This window comes from Embiotoca jacksoni, unplaced genomic scaffold (assembly GCF_022577435.1).
Source record: "Embiotoca jacksoni isolate LCO1_2020_lvr unplaced genomic scaffold, fEmbJac1.0.p SCAF_18, whole genome shotgun sequence".
NCBI classification, from domain to species: Eukaryota; Metazoa; Chordata; class Actinopteri; family Embiotocidae; genus Embiotoca; species Embiotoca jacksoni.
The window spans coordinates 6,384,997-6,407,342 of record NW_027185318.1 but is presented as its reverse complement, the minus strand read 5'-3'; the positions used below and the strand labels follow the sequence as shown (position 1 = coordinate 6,407,342).

The window sequence follows — 22,346 nt, the reverse complement described above, 5'->3', positions numbered from 1 at the left end:
CTAAATTCATTGTTTTGACCCGGAAGGCAAATTCCTCAGATGATAAACGGGTTCTATGACGAAATTGTGGTTTTAGATTAAAAATAGGAAATAAGCGATTTATTTTTACCTGGTTGTTTTTGGGGCTGCATAAGATTTATATATATATATATGTATAAAAAAAAAAAAAAGCACCGGCATCACGATATTTGCTGTACTTATAGGGCCTGATTTACTAAGATCTCAAATTAAGGGTACTAAATTGTGGTTTTTTTTTTTTTTCAAAAGTTTGCGCGTTTATTTCGCACCCGTTTTGTGGGTGATTTACGAAGAGTATTTGCGTCACTGATATCGGGTGCAAATCACTGTATTCAAATGAGGAGTTTGCGCGTGTTAAAGCAGATCGGCCGCAAAAGGTGAAGGAAATCTGTCCCCATTGAAATTGAGAAATATAAAAAGAACAAGAACCAGACCAAAATGCTACATAGGAGATTATCGGCAAAGAAGTCAAAGCCGTGGGGAAAAACAAAACGGCTTAATAATAAAACAGGAGTGACGGTAAGATGCTTCTAACAAACACCGAGCAGCGGGTCCAGCTCTTTCTGTGATGGGCAGGTGAATTAGTCTCATTCAGTGCTCGGGAACCTTGTGAAGCTACCTGTGAATTGTGCAGGACACATTCAGGACCTGTGACAGCACACCTGAATAAAGGGACCGGGCGGGCATATCCAAGCAGCGATACGCTGGAACGACCCAGAGGCAGGAAAATGCTGAGTCGTAAAAAGTTTTTTAATTGCTGGTATTATGTGGCTCCTCTTTGTCGTTGGCTGTAAATCACCATGCAGTTCAAAAATGTCACCGCTGGACAAACGACATGTCTTAAATATTTTTTTTTTTTTGCCTCCGACGTCCCATAAATGTTTAAACGGGTGGAAAAACACGTTCTCCACGTAGTCTTTGCTTTCCTGCGTCTCCTTCTCACCACGACAAGAGCAGCCGTCTCTCCAGCAATCACTTCTATTTCTATTTTCAGGTTTAGTAAATATCATCGCGGGTGCCGTATTGTTCTATTTGCATGTTCCCCTCCCAGTATTTTGCATGTTCGAGTGGAAACGCCCAATATTACATATGCATTCAGGCAAACGCGCAAAATGGGCTTGGACATTTTTTTGCGGGTGATGTGAAGTTTGCACGTGATTGTAGACACGCAAACCTTTAGTAAATCAGGCCCATAATGTTTTTAAAAAAAAAAATTTATAACCTTTGTGCCCTGAATCAAAATTTGTCATTATTTTCTAATGTGATCCTTTTTAACAGCTTCTGGTAAACAAAGCTGTTAGAAGAGCAAGGTGGGATGTTTACAGCTGCATAATTCCTCTTGTAATTCTTTATTTTGCTGTGTGCAGCTTGGTTCATTGTCTCAGCTGCCAGTTGACAGCGACCCCGCTGTTCCGGTAGCTTGAGTGAATCACTTCAATCAGCAGGGCCACCGAAGCTCCTGGAACAAAACAGTTGTTGCCGTAATATTCAGAGCTTCTCAAGCAAAGAAGATCTAGCAGACAAAAACAAAACAAAAAACACACTCTGTTGTTTTGGTGTGATTGGAATATCAATATCAGGTAATTCAACCACACTGTTTTTCAAATTTCTCTCTTTCCTGACCTTGTTTACCTTTAGCCAGTCCTTTCCCATTATCGCGTCCAAATATCTGTTACAGGCCTCCTCGCCTCTCCATCTGCTCTTTCACACGATTGTTCTATCGATAAGACCCCTTTTCCAAATCCTCGAAATTGGGTCAGAGATTATGGTGCAACTACTGGCTGAAGTAACAACTGCGCTCTTGTTACCTTTTTTTGTTGTTGTTGTTGTTGTTTTACTGCCGGTCTTGACCATACACGGGAAGGAGAAAATTATCCAACCTGCAAAAACAATAAGCAACTGCAATAAGCTTAAAGGTTCAGTTTAGGACTTAGGCGCATCTACTGGTTAAAATCAGATATAATATTCATAAATGTTATTTCTTTATTTTGTTTAGTGCGACGTTTCCGCTAGATGCCATAAAACCCTTTAAAAGGAAGCCAAACACTCCTGTTTGTGTATTTTTTTTGGTTCTACCAATCCGTGAGGGAAATATCTGGCTCTTGATCGACTCCACTATGTTCACCAGAGAGTCTCCGTGTCTGTCCAACGTTTTGTCGGTGTAAAGGGAACCTTGAGAGTTTTTTTGTTGTTGTTTTTGCTACAAAACTGTTGTCTGCTGTAGCCTGAAAACAACATGTTCAAGAGCGGCGAGCAGCAAAGTTTGCAGGCCGAACAGGTGAACAATGAGCTGAAACTACCTGTAAAAACAGAAAAACTAGAGGGAGCTGCAATTTCAGATAGTTCTCTCTGGGTTCGTCACCATGACAACCCCTTTCAAACTTGTCACGTCGATTTTACATCGTCATTCCATAACTGTTATTTATAAAAAAAAAATATTGATTGAGGGAAACTTTTAAGGAACGAGAGGATGTTTTTCTATCACGGATACATAATGCTTATTTTTCATGAACGTGCTGATGAACTAAATTTATGAGACGTCTTCCTCTTTGACTCATTCACACACGAGCTGCCTCTCCCTTCAGCTGTGACCTGCACTCATCTTTGCTCCGTGAGGGATAACGTTAGCCACGGCTTACTTGCCTGCCCTGAATTGACACAGAGGCCTTGTGACCCTTCGCTCGTTTGCCTCCTCCTCCTCATCATCATCCTCCTCCTCTTCTTTTTGAGATCAGAGGCAGAACCAAAAAATAAAAAACAAAGCACCATAATCAAAGTCTAAACACGATATTTTTCTGAAACATCTCCCCACGCATTTCTCCTGCCCTCGAACAGCCTTTCACTCCAGAAGTCATTATCCTCATCTGAGGCCATTTTCCTGCCAAATCTCACTGTTGTTCATCAAGCCGCCTCTGTCGCTTTACAGCGCGGAGAGCCTCGGCAGGCAGGCAGGCAGGACTTCTCTTCCTGGCCTTATGTAACAGTTCTCTCAACTGTTACATAACATATAAAAAGGACAAATTCGAAACTGCTTGACGAAAACTAAAATTAGTTAAGAAGAGTCTGCGTTTTTATACAAGTTACTCACATTTTAGGTATTATTTATGTGCAGTATGAGGTTGATGTTTCCTTCAGAATTGTTGTTTAAGTGCCACACAGTGTGGGTATCTGACAGTTTAACATGGGTACATTACTGTTTTACATTTAATACAACATTTTACATAAACTAAAACAAAAGCTTTGGGCTTATTATCATACCTTTTTTTTTTTTAATTTTTTTGCATTGCTTTACATTTTTTTGACCCTTCAGTGTAAGAGCTAGAGTATTTCACACATTTCATTCTTGCTTATTGTTGACATGTGAACATGGCTGACATTTTTGCATGTTCACTATCACTCGCTGACGTCAGAAGGCTCTCGCTTTCCCCGTCTTTGGATCATTCTTTTCGCTTCAATTTAATCACAATTATGGATTTTTTTAGTTGTCTTATCGGAACCTAATGTGTTCTAATTGACAGGTTGTTGACAGCCAGTAATTATAGCTGTTATTGTTGTGTAGCACTGTCGTAGCAGTGGTTGCTAAAACGCGTCCAATCAGTTTGCAGTTTGACGCATTTGAATTAGGGCCGCTCGTGTTGTCGGTCCAATCGGTGTGAGAACAAAGACGCTTTGTTTTTTCTCCTGGGCTGTGGCATCATAGAGTAGAGTCATGCAGGCCGGTTAATACAGATGATGCTTTCTTTGTGTGCGCTCATGGGCATCACATTCCTACGATTACCGTAGTGCAATGAGATAATCAGCAGAGAGGAGTTTCCACTTTGCTGCTTCCTTCGTCATACAGTCTGAAACAACACAAACCATCTGACCCTTCCGCCCTCTGTTCTCATCGTCATGATTATTTTGGTCTGCGACATATCTCTCAATCTGGAGACTTTAATCTGATCATTAATTTATTGTGCGCCAGGGGTTAGGTTTAATCCCGTGTGAATCAAGTTCTATTCATTATTTTCAGCAACAAAGAGTGTTGAAAAGGGGTGCAGAAAATACACATTTACCTTCAAGGGGTGACATGATGGTAGATTTTCTCACTGTCCTAAATCGTTGAAACCCAAAAGCCTCGCTTTGGCTTTTCTTTGAGGATTGTCAGGTTCAAAAGAGGCACTGCAGCTTAGTTGTTGTTGTTTTTTTTTTTCTTTAAATGAACAGCTACAAGTAAATCTGTGTTGAAGAGATGAAGGATTTTTAAGGATTTGTATTGAATGGATTATCCTTAAAAAAAACTATGATTCAATGGTCACATTTATTACAATACTTTCATAACTGTTTTCACAATACTGGGGTCACATGGACGCAAATGGCATCAGCATTGAGCTACTGCCTGTCTTCCCTCTGCCGTCCTTCCCCAAATGTCATGTCTGCACCATCTGAATAAAAGCAAAAATGGCAAGGTATATTCGTAAAAAAAATAATTACAAAACTAACAGTAACATGAATGAGAAGATGTTACGTCAGTAAAACTTTGCTCTGCTGCAGCTGTGATTCGTGAAAGTTCATGAAAGAAATACTGTGCATGTTTGGGTAGAAATATCCGGTTTATTCATTTATTAATATCATTTTATTATTTATTTATAACTCTCAGAAACAAGATGATGAGTACCACAGATTACTGTCAGGTGACCCGATCCTGCAAGCCTCACCGCTCTTCATTATCTATTAAAACACTAAATCCTAATTTTTCAAATGGAACTGAAAATTCTCAGTTAAATAAATAAAGTATTTAAGACGGACATTGAAAATTGTTAATTTATAACTATTTGTTTCAAAGGAATTAGTAAAAACTAAAAATGTAAAAATTCTGTCAATTCCAGTAATTTGGACCAAAAAAAAAAAATACAGATACAGTTGTGGAAATGATGTATAAATACAGACATTAATTTAGGGACATTTTGAAATATATTTTAGATGTACTTTTAGTTCTTTTTCAAAATACAATAGCTGTTAAATGGTTTTATTTTCCATCAGATTTGATTTTAACCAGCGAGACAGATGATATTAAAATACAAGAAATCACTTGTACTGTATTCAGTGACAGTTCAGACATGGAAATAGATCAAACTAGTTTCAATGGTAAGCCTCACCTGTGAAAAGTATTTGGCCATCAATGAGAACTGCAGTGTTGAAATGTTAATCCCAGAGTCAACGCCCTGCAGGTTTATTTGACTAGTTAAAGGATTGAAGAAAGTGTTCCAAGGTGTTAAAAAAACCCAACCACAACTTGTCAGTTATTTAAGACGATAAATCTTCACCTTACAGATGTTTTTACTTTGAAATATTTCTGAAACGCTGACGGAGGATGTATGAAGTATAGACGGTGTGTGTGTGTGTGTGTGTGTGTGTGTGTGTGTGTTTTTCCGAATAAATGTTACACACAACATTCACTGAACTTCTTGTGTAACAGTGTATTACAGACTTAATGAGCTCAAAACCCGCGGATCAAGAATCTAAATCATGAAGTGCTTTGCTCATAAATCATACATGCCCACCTTTCCTTTAAGTATGCAGTCGTGCAAAACCACCTGCAGATGCCTGTCCAGCTGCACGTCGGATCAAAAGTAAATGACAAATTAACAACAACAGTAAACGACAAATTAACAACAAAAGTAGGAATAACAATAGACTTAAAGTTTCCACAATCGGGGTTCGTAGAGGTTAAATCCTAATAACTCTGTTAATCAGCTCTTTTCTCCTTTAGTGCCAGCATGAGGTCTTTTGAGGTTATTTAAACAAATGCGTCGCCTGTTTTTGGATGGAATGCCAGGAAATTTGTTACAGATTTCCGCGATCACAGAGATATGAATCCTAATGACATCCGGACTTTTTTTTTCTGCAGCACCATCAGCAGGTCAAAATGTCTCTCATCCTAAAAAAAAAAATGCCTCGACATCTACTTGATGGATCACCGTGAAATCTGGTGCAGACATTCGTTGTGCCTCTGATGACTTTGGTCATCCTCCCGCCCCATCGTGGAGTTTATGCTTTTGTTTGAATTAATTAATTATTGGAACCTTAATGATCCATTAACTTTTTCTTTAATATATTTTGGTTGTATTTTCTGTAAATGTAATAACAAATTTTCAGAAAACCAGATAAAAGAGAATCAAATCTTTAAAAAAAAAACAACAACATCCAAGTCAGAATCCTATTAAAAAAAAATTGTTTTTCTGTAGTTTATTATTGTGCCATCGAAGCAAATTCACAAAAACCCTCGATTGCAAATCTAGATTTATGAGCCTGTGCCCTTGGAAGTATGGGCTTATTAGGTCAGCGATGTAGCTCAGAATCAATCCATTTAATGCTTTGTAAGTGATTACAACTTTTAAACTGTATTGTGGAGTAATTGGGGCAATGTGTTCTCCTCTTGCAGAGCCTTACAGTGGCCATTTGTGTTTAGTGCCATTTTACCTCGTGCTGAACACAGTTAAATAAGACGCAGCGCATCAAAGTCGAGGTGAACTTTCACCAGGTCGACAGCAGAAATAACTGATTTGATTTCAGAGCTACTTTAATTCCCCTGTCTTTTAGTCTCGTTGCCGTCTCTCTGATTAAAACCTGTATTTATTTATATTTCTTTTGGTCAGCGCGCCCTCATGCCGTTGCTCGCTCTCCCTTTCTCTGGGTTCACTGAGCATCCTCCTCCTGCTGGTCACAGGTTCGATGGCACCCTGTCGATCCAAGCAGGATACCACTTTAGATGAATCACTCTCAGGACACACGGTTGGCCCAGATGACAGGAGCTACGGGATCACGTTGTGTGCTTCCTTGTGCGGAAGATACAAAAACGAATAGGCGGAGAATTGGAAAGCTTTTAAATATTTGGAAAATGTACGAGGCCTTTCAATTACTATTCTGGAGAAAAAAAATGAATTCCTGTGTCTCTTTCTCGCCGTTTTCAGACCAACAGATAAATGTCATATCAGACTTCCGTGTGCGCTCCACGTGCGGCTGCAATGTGACATCTCTTCGTAAGACACTTCCTGATTAGATTACTGTATGAACATGAACACACAAACTGTTCGATCGGCGAAAGTGGCCGTCGTAAAGTGCCATGTGTGTTGTAGAAGGGTTGGCAAGTCCAGAGATTGATCGCGGCTTCCGGTCCTTTGTTCTCCTGCGCAGGGATCTTTTCTCATCCAACTTTCTGTGCGTTTGTGTTCAGGGAGAATGTCGCTACGAACAGGAGCTCCTTCCTTACCTCCAGGAAGCGGACGGCGTGAAAGGCCGACAGAAGAAACGGAAGGCCTCGAAGGTCGGCACCGCAAGCGCCAAGAACAAACCGAAACCGCCGCGCCCGTCTCGGCCTGAATCGGAATGGGTCGACGAGGAACTGCCGAGAGAGAGCGCTTCCACGTTGGCCACGACGAAACACGAGCTTCCCGCTGATGATAGGGAGGCAACTCACGATGACATCGAAGAGGCAGTTTGTTTCCTTGCAGGTAACAGTGGCTGTCCGGTTGCTGACATCCGCAACGACTGTGCCGTTGTTGACGGGGATGTCGCAAGAGTCGGAGACGATATTTCACAGCTGATCGCCGAAAATGATAAAGATGTTGAACTGCAAGCGATGTTTTACTTTCCTAAATCTGATTCGGCACCGTCGTCCCGCTCCGACAAACTCCTCCCCGTGAGAAATGAGAAGCTGAAGGCCATTCTGGCCAACGTGGCGGGGCTCCTGTCCCGATCCCCACCATCGCTGACGGACGTTACAGAGTTGGACGTGGCTGCCTCGTCGCATCCTCCCTCTCCTCAGCCGCCTCCTCAGCCGTTCGTCGTCAGCTTCAGCTTGGGCTTGGACGTGGACGACGACGACGACGACGAGGAGGTGGTGATGATGATGATGGGAGATGCTGACAACGTCAGGCCAGAGTCACACCAGACTCCGGTGGGGAAAGAGGGCAGTAAGATCTCTCCTGATCGGCCTCATCAGGAGAAGCAGCCTGTGAGAGCGGCCGCCGACAGTCCGACCTGGGAGGAGGTTTTTGGGGACGAAGAAGTAGATAACAAGGAGACGGATGACGAGATGCGCAATGACTTCGAGGAGGAACGTGCTCGTGCGGAAACTGGAGAAAACAAGAAAACGAAAAGCAAGAACGGCGGCACGAGGGAGGAAGACGGCAGCGGGGAGGACGCGGGGTTTGAGGAAAGGCCACGCTTGAAAGCGGGTGGCTCGAAAGAGGACATGTCCTCTCCGTGCGGCTCCCGGATGGACGAGAGCATCGACCTGTTCGGGGACGACGAAGCCTTCCTGCAGATGACTATTCCAGACATCCCCGCTCCCGAGGGTGGTGTCACACCCGGGACGTCCCCCGGTGCCAAAGACTTCGCCAATAGCACGGAAAAGGTGTCAAAAAGAGTCCACGCGCACACCCCAACGACCCCCCGGCGCATGACACAGTCAGCTGATGGCACGCACAGATTAAACACGGTGCACGTGCACGCACGAGCACAAACTAAAGCTGCAACAGATGCTTCAACGACAGACAAGGCTGTCCCACCACACCGTAAGTCTCCTGCAGTGCAAGAAGACGCCGAGTCACGTGACATCTCCCGCGACCTCTTCCCTGTCAACTTCGACCTCTGTTACTCGCTGGAGGACTCCGAGGATGAGGCGGACGTAGAGTTCGCTCCCGCCCCGCGCATCCCGCCGTCTCCGCCATCGCCGCCGCCGCCGCCCGACAACGAGGCGGCCTCCACCGGGTCCTCGCCGGCTGCCGCTAACTCGTCTACTCCCTACGGCAGCTCCACCCCACACACGCTGTCGGAGCACAGGACGCCCGAAAGAGACACGCTCTCGTCTCCGAACGCGTCAACGGGGGCGCGGCGGGCGCTCATGCCCGGCCTGGCACGGCCCGCGTGCCCCAGCTTGAAACGCAGACGAGCAGGAGGCGGCGTCACCGGACCCGTTCGGGCGGTTGAGTCCATTCCTCATTCAGGTTTGTTCACCCACAAAAAAAAAAAAAACATCGGTGTCTGAAACTCGGCTCACCATCCAGTTCGAATCTGCCTCTCACGATACCTTCGTGTTCGTCTCACCTTCTTAGTGGAGATCATCAGCGACAGCGAGGACGAAGTTGTGCTTCGTAAAAGAAGACACCGGAGCAAGGTCAACCCTCTGTCGTCCCCAGAACTGGTGAGCAGGGCCTTGTTGACATGAGGAGTGCGAGTGATGATGATTATTTTTAATTTGATTTCGTAAAACTGGTCCAACACAAATTTGACATTTCCTCTTTAAAACGTCAGACATTTTAGAAAAATATCCGCGGTGACCTTTTCACAGGTCCTGTTGCCAAAAGTAAAACGCATAAACATTCAGTTCACGGTGTGAACACGAAGTAAGACGACATAAACCGCATTTGAGAAGCTGCAACCAGTGATGTTTTTCCACCGTTTTTGCATTCAACATTTTCTGTTGACAAACGGCTCCGGCTTACCTCATTAATATTCTGTGTGCATACACCGCAGATACGAAATAAATAATATATATTGAGTTTAGTTCTTATGTTGTGGTACAAATTAGAAAAAAAAACAAAAAAAAAACCCGGCCAAGACTGAGAGATATCCGATTCGGACAGATCAGCCTGCCTCCGTCCATCGTTTCCAAGGTGCCTGCAGTAGTCATGACAACCAGCTTGAAAGCGGCGAAGGACCGTTTTCAGCTGCCGAAATTACTCGGCACGACGCATCTCGCTCGGAAAAATAAGTCGCGGCGTCGCACGCTGACAAGCTGGCGGTGTTTACAGGTGTTGCGAAGCGACGCAAAACGCACCGCGTCTGAAACGTAACGCGGTTTTTTGTTTGTTTGTTGTTGTTTTTGTTTTTGTTTGTCTCCGCTAGTCGAAGATCAGCAGTGACGTGGACTCCCCGGTGGTCGCGAGAAGGAAGCGTGCCGCTGCACTGAACACTGTAAGATTGTCTTCATCGGCAGTGATGTTCACCACACAGCTCAGTCTGTTCAACACTGGTGGCAAAAAAAAAAAAAAAATCCATCACGCAACAATAACACCGTTGGTTGTCCGTTTTCTTGTTTGTTTAAATCTGTGCACTATTGTTTAGTTAGTTTTAATTTAATTATTCTATTTTTATTCTATTTATTGTATATATTGTGCATTTTTATATTTAATATTTTACTGTTTTATTGCTTTCCTGTACCTATAATGCTGCTGTAGCGAAAAAATGTCCCCTTGTGGGATTAATAAAGTATCTAAGTATCTATCTATCTATCTGTCTGTCTGTCTGTCTGTCTATCTATTATCTTTCTATCTATCTGTCTGTCTGTCTGTCTATCTATTATCTTTCTATCTTTCTGTCTGTCTGTCTGTATCTATCTGTCGATATAAATGCCTTTGCTCCGTGCATTACTTGTCAGGATTTCTTCGTACTTAATAATACGCAGAAACATAAACCATGACGGGTGCGCCGCATTCGACTAATTTGCTCTCTTCGTTTCAGTCTGATGAAGCAGACGGTGAAGCGGTTTCTGATGACGACTTCCAGAACGAGTCCACGTTCACATGCAGGACGAAGGCGGCCGAGAGGCAGCGAGTCCAACAGGCCGGAGCCAAGGTTGGTACAGCCACAGATGGTCTCCGGGGCCTGAATCTCAATCGCATCGTTTGGCTCCCATCTTTTCACGTGACTCCATGCTGTGACACCTGCGCAGATTTAAACATACAGTACCTCTTTGTTTCTACTGTAAGTAGGACATGGTTTTTTTTTTTCTTTCTCACGACCGTAGAGTCGTGAGCGCAGAAGCTTAAGCTGAAGTTCCTTTTTAATTCAGTGTATTTCATTTCCTCAATTGATTCCTTTTTTTTTTTTTTTTTCTCCAATTTGACCAATAAAACCTGCAATAATAAGATTTTTATGGACAATTGCGGGGAAGCAAATCACCAAAGATTTTTTATTACGGCTTCCGCTCTCTACCGCCTCCCGCGTTAAATATCCAAAGGCACCGCCGCGAGCGTTGGCAAGAGCTTCGCTGCGAAGCTGAAACTCCCAGTGAATGTCAAAGTCGCTGAAGAGCCGTCACTCGCGCTGACGTTTTCCACCGTTCCTCTCGTCAGCACGCCGCGTGCCGGGCGGGGCATCAGTTCCTGGATGCGGAAGCGGAGCTGTCGGAGGAAGCGGAGGTTTCGTCTGACGAAGAGGATGGAGAAGCGCAGAATCGGTCTCTTGAGGGCTTCGTGGTCGACAACGCGCACTTCTCCCAGGGACTGAACGGTAGGGCGGGGCGCGTTACCCCGAGACATGTGGCTTGGCTCCGTTTCAAGCGAGCTGTTCAAATCTCGTTTCTCTTCTTCCGAGTTTTTCTGTTCTCGGGACTGAGTGAGTCGTGCTGTGACGTTTACACTTTGGCTTCCCGTCTGTCCTCCTCTTGATCAGACTCGGAGATGCAGGGGGTTTACCTGAAGTCAGTGAGAAGCCCTGCGGTCCGGGGAAAATTCAAAATGTCCCACAAGAAGCATCGTGACATGGACATCTTTTCCCAGGTATACTCTGTCGTTTATTCTCAGCTTTTTTTTTAAATTCTAAAAATACAAAAGTAGTTAACTTTTAGTCGAATTATTGACTCCGCTCCGTATCCTGTGGAACCAGGTGCCTGAGATGGATGAGACGTACGCGGAGGACAGCTTTGTGGTGGGCACCGATGAGGAGGAGGAGGAGGAGGGCAGCGACAGAGAAGCAGAAGACGTGGAACTCATGCCGGAGGCCTCGTATGTGGACGGGAGGAGGCAGTACGCCACCAGGCGCCGTGTTTTCCTGCATCAAGCCAGAGCCAGAGCTGAATCTCCACCAGAGCAGAGAGCTGGCGGGCAAACCAAACGCACCCGGGTCATTCGCATTAACGACTCTAGTGAGGAGGAGGAGGAGAAGGAGGTCAGTAAAGAGGCCAGTCTCAACACAGGAGGAGATGCTGTCCCCTTGTGGCCAAAAGCGGTACAGCCCGAACCCAGCCTGCAGCAGCAGCAGCAGCAGCAGCAGGCTGCGTCCTCGGCTTCTGCCGCCATAGCGTCCAAGGTGTTGCTGTTGAGTAAAGCACAAGGAAGCTCAGTGGGGGAAGAACAGCGAAAGGAGAGGTAAAGAAATCCTCATCTGGTTGCGCACACGTGGAAACACCCAGCAGCCGGTTGAGCTTTGTTTTCTTGGTCCTGCAGATGTCACCAGAAGTTAAAAAAGCAGCATCTCCTCTCTGATGAACTGGACTTCGTGGAGGCGGAGTCGTCAAAGATACAACCTCAGGTAAAAAAAAAAAAAAAAAAAGCACACGAGTACACACCGTACACACCTGTTCCCAGGGTGCGCGAAAGCAAGCAAGTTCGTACAAATACCGATTGATTAAACCCCAACGTGTTTATAACTTGCAACGGCAAATGGATAACATTTGACTTTTTGTTTCCCCTTCGTGCAGGCACGGGATTCATCAGCCGGCGAGTCTCCTGCTTCTTCGCGGTGCGTTTGCATTCTGGCGGACAGCCGCTGCCTGAGCGGCGGAGGGGAGCTGATGACCTGCCTGCGTCGGCGCCACGCGGCCACCGTCCACGTCTGCTCGCTGGACGGCGGCTACTTCATCGTCAGCAACCGCATGGCCGTGGAGAGGCTCGGCCAATCGGATTTGGCCGCGGCGCAGGGCCGGAGGCGGCTGGCCGACAGGGTGAACGGCCTGCGGGGGCTGTTCGAGCGCGTGTGTCTGCTCGTGGAGAAGGACCGAGCCAAGACAGGTGACGTTTGCAAGACGCGGCGCGTTTTGAGGCCGGGTAAAATTTGACATCTCGTAAATGAAATGCAGTTAAAAGTCGAAAGACGGTTTTGGCTGACGGTGCGAGACGTTGGGTCGTTCCAGGTGAGGCGTCGCGTCCGTTCCAGCGAACGCGCCACTACGACGGCACCCTGGCGGCACTGGCGCGCACCGGGGTGCGCCTGCTGTGGAGCGCCGGCGCCGAGGAAAGCGCCGGCCTGCTGGCGGAGCTGGCGCGGCTGGAGCTCCGCAAGGGCCGGGGCATCGCCGTGCCGCCGGAGGTCAGAGGTCGGCACCGGCAGCAGGCCCTGCAGCTGTACCGGATGCTGCCTTCGGTCAGCTACATTCACGCGCTGAACATGAGCCACAACTTCAGCTCGATCGCCCAGCTCATCAACAGGTAAAGGAAGCGCGCGGACGCAGCGAGAGCCGTCAGCGAGACTTCACTCCCCCTCCGGTATTAACGCCTCTCGTCTCCCCGCCCCCGCAGCCCGGTCGAAGCCATACAGGAAGGAGGCTGCATGAGTCCATCCAGAGCCGAGGAGGTCTACCGCTTCCTGCGCTACTCCTGCGACTCCTTTCTCATGAACACGTCGAAACCGGGGGAAAGCAGCCGACGGATGAGCACGCTGCAGGAAAGCTAAAAAAACAAACAAACACCGAGATACAGCTCTACAATTTACCTCATTGTATTTCTTTCTTCTTTCTTTCTTTCTCCACTTTATATTCTCTCCTTCGGCGCGCTTCGTTTTCAGCCTCACCGGGAACAAGAAGAGGACGGCCGCATACGGCGGCTGCTCTTTCTCATGCCGCCTTCTCGAGGAGAGAAGAACCTCAGGACTTTGGTCAATTGATTTTGCACAAGAAGTTGATGGGAATCACCTCTCAACTTGATATAAATGGGATATAATATAAAGCATACTATTTTATGCTGCCTTTTTTTCAGTCGCCGCATTTTCCTTGAAGACTCGCGCTGGCTGCAATCACTAAAACTCAATCGAATACTGATTGACACTTGAATAACTTATTTAAAATAATGGATACGTTTGTTTTCAGCTGTACACAACTGGAACAAACATATTAAAGCTTTGTTAAATAATATTAATATTTATTTTATATGCTTATCACAATATTTTTGTGCCCCTCTTTAACAGATGGACATTAAAGCTTGTAAATATTGATACCTGCACCAACAACAACAACAACTGTGTCTTTCAAAAAAAAAATAAAGTGTGTCTTTTATTCCCCCATTCGTTTGAAGAACTACACGTGGACGCGCTACTCTGGTGCAACACATTGTACAGAAACAAGTACACGACACGAAAGCAACGTTAGATATTTAAAGCAGCTCTTTTGCAAAGATATCGGGAATCGCGTATCATCCACCAATAAAAGACAAACCAAGACAGACTTTGGAAAAATCTGAAAAAACCCCAATAACAAACCCAAAAAAAAAAAAAAAAAAAAAAAGAATACAGGGTTGTAATGAAGGTAAATCTAAAGCCTAGCAAAATCTCACATTTATAATTATAAAAGACAGAAAATCCCCAAACCCCAAATTCACAGTATGTACATCATCCTGTCCTTGTACGACCCCAAAGCAGTTTCAGACCTGCAGTCCCAGGTAAGCCTACACCTGCAGGTGTAGCCTTGAACGCGTGCTCAGCATCGACACGCAAAGAAAGTAATTGCCTCCGAATTGAGGTTTTTTTTCAATATATAATGCAAATGTGTGTAGTCAGTGCGACAAATGCATTTTACTTTGTTTTTGCGCGTGCATTTCTGAGCACTTTTGACTGCAATTTGTGCTTTTGGCGTGTAGTTGTAGTTTACACTTTAAACCTGACAAATGTGTTTAAGCTGTGCAACCATTAACTGGGACGAATACAGAGGTCACGGTCTTAAAACACACACACACACACACACACACACTAACATAAGCTATTACTTTCCCTACCTCTAGGTAGCACAGAATAATGTGCAGGACTGGTCTGTAGCGCCCCCTTGTGGAGAATGCGGAGCCTGCTAAACATTGTGCTTCACACCTGATGACGGAAGTTTAAAAATACATTTTGGATTCTTGAAAATCCCACGTCTCTCAACACGGCAACAGCATCTCACATTAGTAGGAAATACAAAATAAACTACACGGTGTAAAGTGAAAAACGTGATTGCCAAAAATGTTTTTTTTTTTTTTTTTAACCATAATGTCATAACCATAAGGTGCTTTCAGTGTCCAGAACAATAACATTACACTGCATCACATTTGGTTGTAGACTGACCATTTATTACTAACGAGTTAGAGTTTTATCTAAATCATGTTTACATCCGAGCCCGTGATATTTTCGATATTAACGTGTCGAAGGCAGGTGATTACAGCGGACAAGACGGCGAGATAAAAAAAAAAAAAAAGACGGTTGCAACGTCACGCTGGATTCAAACTTTCGACGGCTTTCCTATGACTTCATAGGTAAAGTTCACAAGGCTCCGTTTTTGTAACCGTTGCCACAAGATGCTGTGTTTACATGGAGGTAAAGAGGATTGGTTAGAACAGCAAAAATATGAATAAATTAAAGCCTAAATAAATCCACTTACTGATTGCAGAAAGTAACAGTATTCATGCGTTCACGCCCGACGCCCGCGCTCGTTTTGGTAATCGATAACTCCCGAGACGCGACGAGTTTAGGCACGTCGAAATGAACGTGAATTCCAGGCCGACTCCATTACGACCTGGCTGCAGCTTGTGCGTTTCTTTGACTCTACATTTAAAAAGGGACACCTGTAACCGTCACTTCATGTTACAGTAACTCTTGTAACTGTCAAGTTTCCTAAATTACTTAAAACTCAACCAAATATGTACAAAAGCAAATGGTGTTTAAAAAGAGACCGTATTTACAAGTGCAGCTTTTATCTAAAATATATATATATGTATATATATATATACATATATATTATTTAAATATTTCCAGCTTAGCTGACGCTCTGTGGACCGATGTTCACCGAGGCTCAGCTCCCCCTTTTGCGTTCGTGGACGCCGGCGGGCAAGATCGTAGACCTGCTGGAAGCGGCCCCGGGCGCTCACATGCTGGTCGGCTGCGCCTGGGGCTGCAGGGGCTGCAGCGGGACAGACTGCGGCTCCTCGGAGTCCTGAATGCTGCACTCCTCCTCCCCCTCCCGCATGTACAAGAGAAACAGGGTCACGGTGGCGAACGTGGTGGCGTTCACCGGGAAGGCGCGCAGCAGCGTGGAGGTGAGGCCGCGCGTGAACACCCTCCAGCCCTCCTTCCGCACACTCTGCCGGACGCAGTCCGCGATGCCGCTGTACTGGTGGACGCCGCCGACGCCGTCCGCCTGCAGGCGCGACTTGATCACGTCCACGGGGTAGGTGGAGAGCCAGGAGGCGATGCCCGACATCCCGCCGGCGAACAGCAGCTTGGGGATCATGTACGGGTCTTCCGGCTCGCAGCCCAGCGAGCGCGTCAGCGCGTCGTACGCCAGGAAGTACACGCCGAAGCCCGGCGTCTCTCGCAGCAGCGTGGTCACCATGCCGCGGTTGATCCCTCGGATGCCTTCCCTCTTGTAGATTCTCACCAGGCAGTCCAGGGAGTTCTTGTACATCTTCCTCTTTGACTTCTTCTCCCCGGTCCCTTGCATCTGCATGCGCGTCTTGGCCAGCTCCATCGGGCAGCAGATGACGCACTGGATGGTCCCGGCGGACGCTCCGGCCAGGAACTGGTTGAGAGGGGTGTCGTGGCCGAGCCGGCGCATGGCGTTCCCTTGGACGCCAAAAACTATGGCGTTGATGAAGGTCAGCCCCATCATCGGAGAGCCGATGCCTTTGTACAGGCCGAGCATCTGCAGACATAAAGACACGTTACCGGGGAGGGGAGGGGGGGGGGAGCGCCGGCGAGTCGGGTCAACCTCGTCGGGCTCGTTTCAGTCACGCCAGCAGAGGAAGAACGGGAAGTCGGAAGCCGAGAGATATAAATGAAACGGTATTCCATGTTGTCATTTTAAAGCCCGGAGGCGATGCCGAAAGCATTACACAACCATAATGACACGGCATCAACAATCACCGCGCGTCGGTGTCGACATTTCTCACAGAAATCATCATTCGGGAAAAAGCCCAATCAACACGGGAGCGGTTTTTTTTTTAACGGGAGCGAATGTTCTGTTCACTGCGGAGGGAACAAAGTCCGACGCCTTCGTGTGAAACGGCCTGAGACCAACCGCACTTCCCTTAGCTCAAATGCCACGATGGCCAAAACCTTTATTTAGCCCGCGCAGGAGTAAAGTCCTCAATGACCCCAGCTAACGGACACACCTCCTCCCCCTCCCCCCGTCCACCCTCAGCGCCCCATGTTAAGACCATGCCTGTATTCAGAGACGGGACCGTAACCGGACACTTTAAAACAGCGCACGGCGTAATGAGCGACCCGTGGCGAAAGTTTCCACGTGTTGCCCGGACGGCAGCGCCCCTCTTAAAAACGTAACCCCCCGGAGCTGTCCCGACTGAGAGTGGGGGGGGCGACTTACCGACTCCTGCCGTACGATCGACTGGAAGCAGTGATATGTCCCGCGATAAAGAGGCCTGTCCACGTTTTGAACTTGAAGCCGCACCTGTGGATGACAGCCCTCGCGTTAGAGCCACACGAGAGAGCGCGACGGGGCCAGAGGGGCCCCGAACTAACCACACACCAAGTACCGCAAGACACGTTTACAGGGGGGGGGGGACAAAACAGGCAGGACGATGATTTGGGGGGTGCAAAAAAAAAAAAAAAAAAAAAAAGGGAGAAAAAAACAACAACAAAAACACAATAACTGAGAAGAAAGTTGAATTAAAAAAAAGAAGAACAAAACAACAAAAAGAGGTCTTCTGTGCTTTTGGGTTTTTATAGCTCAAGACAGGACATTGGGTGAGAGAAAGAAAGACCTTGACCATACTTACTAGGTCACATTTCCGCGGAGAGGTTGTTTATTTCTCTCTCTCATCTACAACACAGTGACACTGTTGCTGTTAAAGACAGCCTCCCCCAGCCAGGCAGACACCGGCTCAGGGAGAAATGACATTGAAAGCAAGGTGTAAAAGAACTACAACCAAACCAACCATTCACCATCTGTGTCTTTTGCTAAATTTCAAAACGTCCTCCCCTCGCCGCCGTTCAATCGAAGCGAGAATGATTTACAACGAGCAAACTGTGTGCAACATTTAGCTCATTTTAAATGACCTCGATGTTCAGGGTAAGAGATACAATATGTAAGATTTGTTTTTTTTGAATTATCATTTAAAAAAAAAATTGAATACGCAAAAGGAATGAGTGAAGTAATAACAGTTTTGATGTCGTGCGGGAGACGTCTACGCGTCGCCCAGACGTCGGCGGGCCACCCCGCTCGGCCTCTTGTAATGCCACCCCGCGCCTAAAGAGGCGGCGGCGAGTCGCCGCAACGTCCAGTCTGCCCTCAGTCCAACACGAGAGGAGGAAGCGGCGCGTGACCAGCTTGAATGAGCTCCGCTTCTTTCTGCGGCGGCTGTCGTGTTGCTACCGCGGTCTTGTTAAAAAATGAAGATAAACACACTGAGCTGAACGCCAAATTCGACCAAACAGCTGAAGCGCCGAGAGCCGGGCCGAAGGCGCGCCGGAAGCGGCGCGGCTCGCACCTTAACGTGCAAAGTGGCGTTGCGGGACGCGACCAAAATCTTACATATTGCACCTTTAAAATGTAAATTTGGACTTTCGCCAACGGGCGTACTGCCTGAAGCGTTTATTCACTTTAGCGGCCGTGATGCGTCTTGCGACATTGTGGTCAGATAAAAAAAAATGATGACACGCATGCAGCATGCTATTTATTTACCTAAATAGCCTCTGATACGCTGTTTTTTTTTTTTTTTTTTGTGAAATCTGTAACCAAGTGAGTGTATTTCAAAGATCACTGATAAAAAAACAAACTGAGCTGCAAGTAATTATTAGCTGGAACAATACTGTTATAAGTGGTATGGCAGTAAACAATACTTACATGTAAAGGGTCATTTCAATGACTGTAAATTAAAAATGTATACCAGAAAACAAAACAAAAATATATATATATGTTGTTTTTTTAGGGATATTGGAAAGCCGATGATACTTGACAAGACGTATACATTTTTGTTTTGTTTTCTGGTATACGTGTGGAAATTACTTTTAAAAACAGCACAGCCATTGACATGATGAAGGCCATTTCCCATTTCTTAGTGATCTAACCGCGTACCTTCAGGTGATCTGGATGCAAACAAAGTGGTCTGACTAACAACATTAGAAAAAGAAAGCGCTGAATCATACATCGTCGCCTAAACGAGAGTAAACAGCAGCGAGGACGGAGCGGGACACCCACCTTTACGGTGTCAAACGGATGTCCGACCAAAACACCAGCAGCGCCTGAAAAGAAAAGAGGAAAAAGAAGAGGTGGGGGGGTCACACGGCAGCGCACAGGGGGAGGCGCAGTTTGACTTTCACACGTGATCTACAATTCTTATTATTTCCTAAATTAAATCTGCGATCGTCTTTTTGGGCCCCATGAAAAGCAAAACGGACGCGAAGATTTGAAACGCCACGAATACAATCCAGCTCGACGACCAGTTAAGAGTTTGGTTCGGGGAGAGCGGCTCAACCTTCCGACAGCAGACGGGCCCGCCCGTCGCGAGACCGAGCAGCGTAAAAATCAGCTGATCGCTGCACCGCAGCCGGTGACGAAAGCTCAACGGTGCCCCCCCCTCCGTGTCCTTGACTCGCGTCAATCAACCAAAAACCGCTTGCACAACGGTTTCTTTCTGACCCGTCGGCCAAAACGCTGGCACGCGCCAACACTCGGTCGCAATTTAGGATATTTTTTACGATCGGCGCGAATGCTTTCTCCTCTCCCCGTTTTGTAATTCCACCTTGTCCGCCGCCCTCGATTCTCCGTGACCCTGACATCTTGTGCACACACGCCGCCGCTCGCTTTGACCCATTAACCCCAGAAACATTTCGGTGGCGTCGGTGAGCCTGCACGTTTTTGGTTTTCCACCGGGACGAAATCGAAACCTCGTTCGGGATACCGAGAGGCGCTTTAAATGGCATCAGATGTTATTTGTCATTGCTGACATCATGTTGAATATATGCAGTGGTTTTTTTTTTTTTTTTTTATTAGTCAGAGAGAGCTGTAGCTCAATTGGCTTTAGGAAACACTGGCTGACATTTTTCACCATTTTATTACATTTTAAAAGAGACCAAAACAACTAATTGAGAACATAATCAATAGATTACTAGATAATTAATATATTCAATACTTGGTGCCCTATAAATAATATATATAGAGAAATCAGGCCTCACTTTGGGTTACCTAGTAATGAATGAGGAGTAGATGAGCATGTTAATAAAAATGAAAATTCAACCTATCAACGACATGAAAACTAGATCGGGTTTCTAAATACAAGGTTTCACACATCCGGGTGTATGTTGTCTGTCTGGGGTCCTTGATGAGCTCCAGTTTGGGACGACCTGGCCTTGGGAGAACACTAAACAGCTGACGTTGAGACTTGTGAAACCACTGCATATAAAGATATCTCCATTCAAACAAGACGGATCAGGACTCTGGGGTTGAAAATTAAAAAAAAAAAAAAACAATACTCATTATAGATTCATTTTGTTTGATCAGCCGTTTCCCAAAGCCTGAACACCAGTCCGCATGTCATTCAGCCTGTTATTATGGCGGACAAGATGAAACAAGAAAATCTTCACATTTCAGCTGCTGGAATCAAGAGAATTTCAGCATTTTTTTTTTCCATTTAAAAAAAACAAAACAATGGTTGTTAAAATTCTTGTCGATCAAGCAATCGATTAATCGACTAACCACTGCAGCTCTTGTGAATTCTTTCGACTTCTGGTGGACTAACTCTTTACAGGACTACTCCCTATTGTGGAATGATTCATTTCACAATGCAGGACGGGAGAGGCTGTCGGATAACAATCATGACAACAACAACAACACAAATTAAAAAGAAAAGATGATCTCAGTGGAGAGTCTTGTTACTTTCTACTTTTTGTTGTTTGTTTTGTGTGGCGGGTTTGGAGGGGAGTTTGGCTGTGCGAGTTTAATTCACAGGATATATATATATATCTCCCTTTTTAAATGAATGAGGAGCAGCTACAGGTGATTCCACTTCCCTAAAAAAAAAAAAAAAAAAAAAAAAAAAAAAAAAAAAAAAAAAAAAAGTTACATCCGGGATTTCCACATTCCTTTTAGCTTCTAGTCTCCAATAAAAAAAATAAATAATTTTCTAAAAGTTTCGCAAACGGGGCAGCCGACTACAAACACCCCCCCACCCCAAAATTTTAATAAAAATAAATCTGCACTGCAGCACAACAACTTTGCAGCCCCGATCTTGTCCACGCGTCCCTCATCGGCGGTGGAAAAATACCCAGAGAGGTGGCTAATGCTACCGCTAGTCGGTAACATGGACTTGTTTAAACGTGGCCAGCTCACTTACCTCCGATGCACCCCGCAGCGAAGTCCAACGCCATCCCCCTCAACAAGCGTCCCGCTCCGGGAGGTGTCGGTATCAAACTCGCAGGGCTTTCTTCGCGATAAACGTCGGGTCTCTTCCCCCAAAAGTTTTTTTTTTTTTTTTTTTTTTTTTTTTTTTTTTTAAAGTTGGTTATTTACAACCTCCCGGCTTCAGCCAGGCCGCTCTTCTTTTCTTTTTTTTTTTTAAATTTTTTTTTTTTTTATTTTCTCCTTTCGCGTTGCTGATGCTGAGCTGACCGGGGGAGGGAGGGAGGGAGGGAGAGGGGGAGAAAGATGACCGAGAACCGCGCGGACTCGGAAATCCTCGAAAACGTCTCGAGTGGTGCCTCGCTGCTCTCTCTTTCTCCCCGGACAAACCTTTTCTATTTCTGTAGCTCCAGCCCGGCGGGTGGAGGGGCGGATGGGTGGATGGGCGGAGGGTTCAAAGTAGACCCAGAAGAAGGGCGCTTGTCCTTTTTAAGGCGGCCCAATCGGATTACTCGGACGCGGCCAACTCCCCTGGCGGCCGCCGTCCGCCCCTCGAGCCCATTGGCTGCCGCAGAGCCACACTGCCGATCCCTCCGCCGTCAAAATCAACAGTGTTATCACGGTGGTCCCCCTCGCAGCCCGTGGCGAGTGTCCTCCCAAGGGTTTAGTAAACCAGGGGAGTGGGACGCCGTGGACATTTTAGTGTTAAATCAGGACACAACATCAAGTAGCCCTTTGGCATTTTTTTTTTTAATCAAGTGGCTCATTTGGACAACGTGGTCTACGTTGACATAATATAATATACAATAACTCACCTCTGGCAAAATCCATCACACAACAATAACACTCTTGTCTGTGTTTCTTAGTTGTTTGTATATAATATATATAGATATATACTGTACTGTATATATATATATACATATATATATGTTGACTGTGTTTCTTGGTTTGTTTGTATATAATATATATAGATATATAATGTACTGTATATACTGTGCATTTTATATTTTATATTTATATTTTCTAC

At 45.8% G+C, this 22,346-nt stretch overlaps 2 protein-coding genes across 2 annotated transcripts in view; one reads left to right on the top strand and one right to left on the bottom strand.

The window, feature by feature from the left end:
• fancm (FA complementation group M) overlaps positions 1-14,291 on the top strand; it is a 40,255-nt gene extending 25,964 nt beyond the window's left edge. Inside the window, exons 14-24 of the mRNA XM_069152391.1 lie at positions 7,235-9,008; positions 9,117-9,205; positions 9,910-9,978; positions 10,525-10,638; positions 11,139-11,295; positions 11,458-11,564; positions 11,671-12,152; positions 12,231-12,315; positions 12,485-12,794; positions 12,917-13,211; positions 13,302-14,291. Coding sequence (XP_069008492.1) covers positions 7,235-9,008; positions 9,117-9,205; positions 9,910-9,978; positions 10,525-10,638; positions 11,139-11,295; positions 11,458-11,564; positions 11,671-12,152; positions 12,231-12,315; positions 12,485-12,794; positions 12,917-13,211; positions 13,302-13,455 — 3,636 coding nt within the window. The 3' untranslated portion in view covers positions 13,456-14,291. The remainder of the gene's footprint in view (positions 1-7,234; positions 9,009-9,116; positions 9,206-9,909; positions 9,979-10,524; positions 10,639-11,138; positions 11,296-11,457; positions 11,565-11,670; positions 12,153-12,230; positions 12,316-12,484; positions 12,795-12,916; positions 13,212-13,301) is intronic.
• slc25a29l (solute carrier family 25 member 29-like) lies at positions 14,022-21,862 on the bottom strand. Its single transcript, XM_069152392.1, has 4 exons — positions 21,315-21,862; positions 19,181-19,224; positions 17,348-17,431; positions 14,022-16,666 (listed from the first exon to the last, which is right to left on the bottom strand). Exons 1-4 carry the CDS (start codon positions 21,346-21,348, stop codon positions 15,890-15,892), a joined length of 939 nt encoding a protein of 312 aa, XP_069008493.1. The 5' UTR covers positions 21,349-21,862; the 3' UTR covers positions 14,022-15,889.
• Between the last annotated feature and the right edge of the window lie 484 nt (positions 21,863-22,346).

Excerpts from the sequence above, each read along its gene's own strand:
- slc25a29l (XM_069152392.1), bottom strand. The coding sequence starts at position 21,348 with ATGGCGTTGGACTTCGCTGCGGGGTGCATCGGAG. Across the intron at positions 19,225-21,314 it reads CGCTGCGGGGTGCATCGGAG|GCGCTGCTGGTGTTTTGGTC; the intron begins GTAAGTGAGCTG and ends TTTTCTTTTCAG. Across the intron at positions 17,432-19,180 it reads ATCCGTTTGACACCGTAAAG|GTGCGGCTTCAAGTTCAAAA; the intron begins GTGGGTGTCCCG and ends TGTCATCCACAG.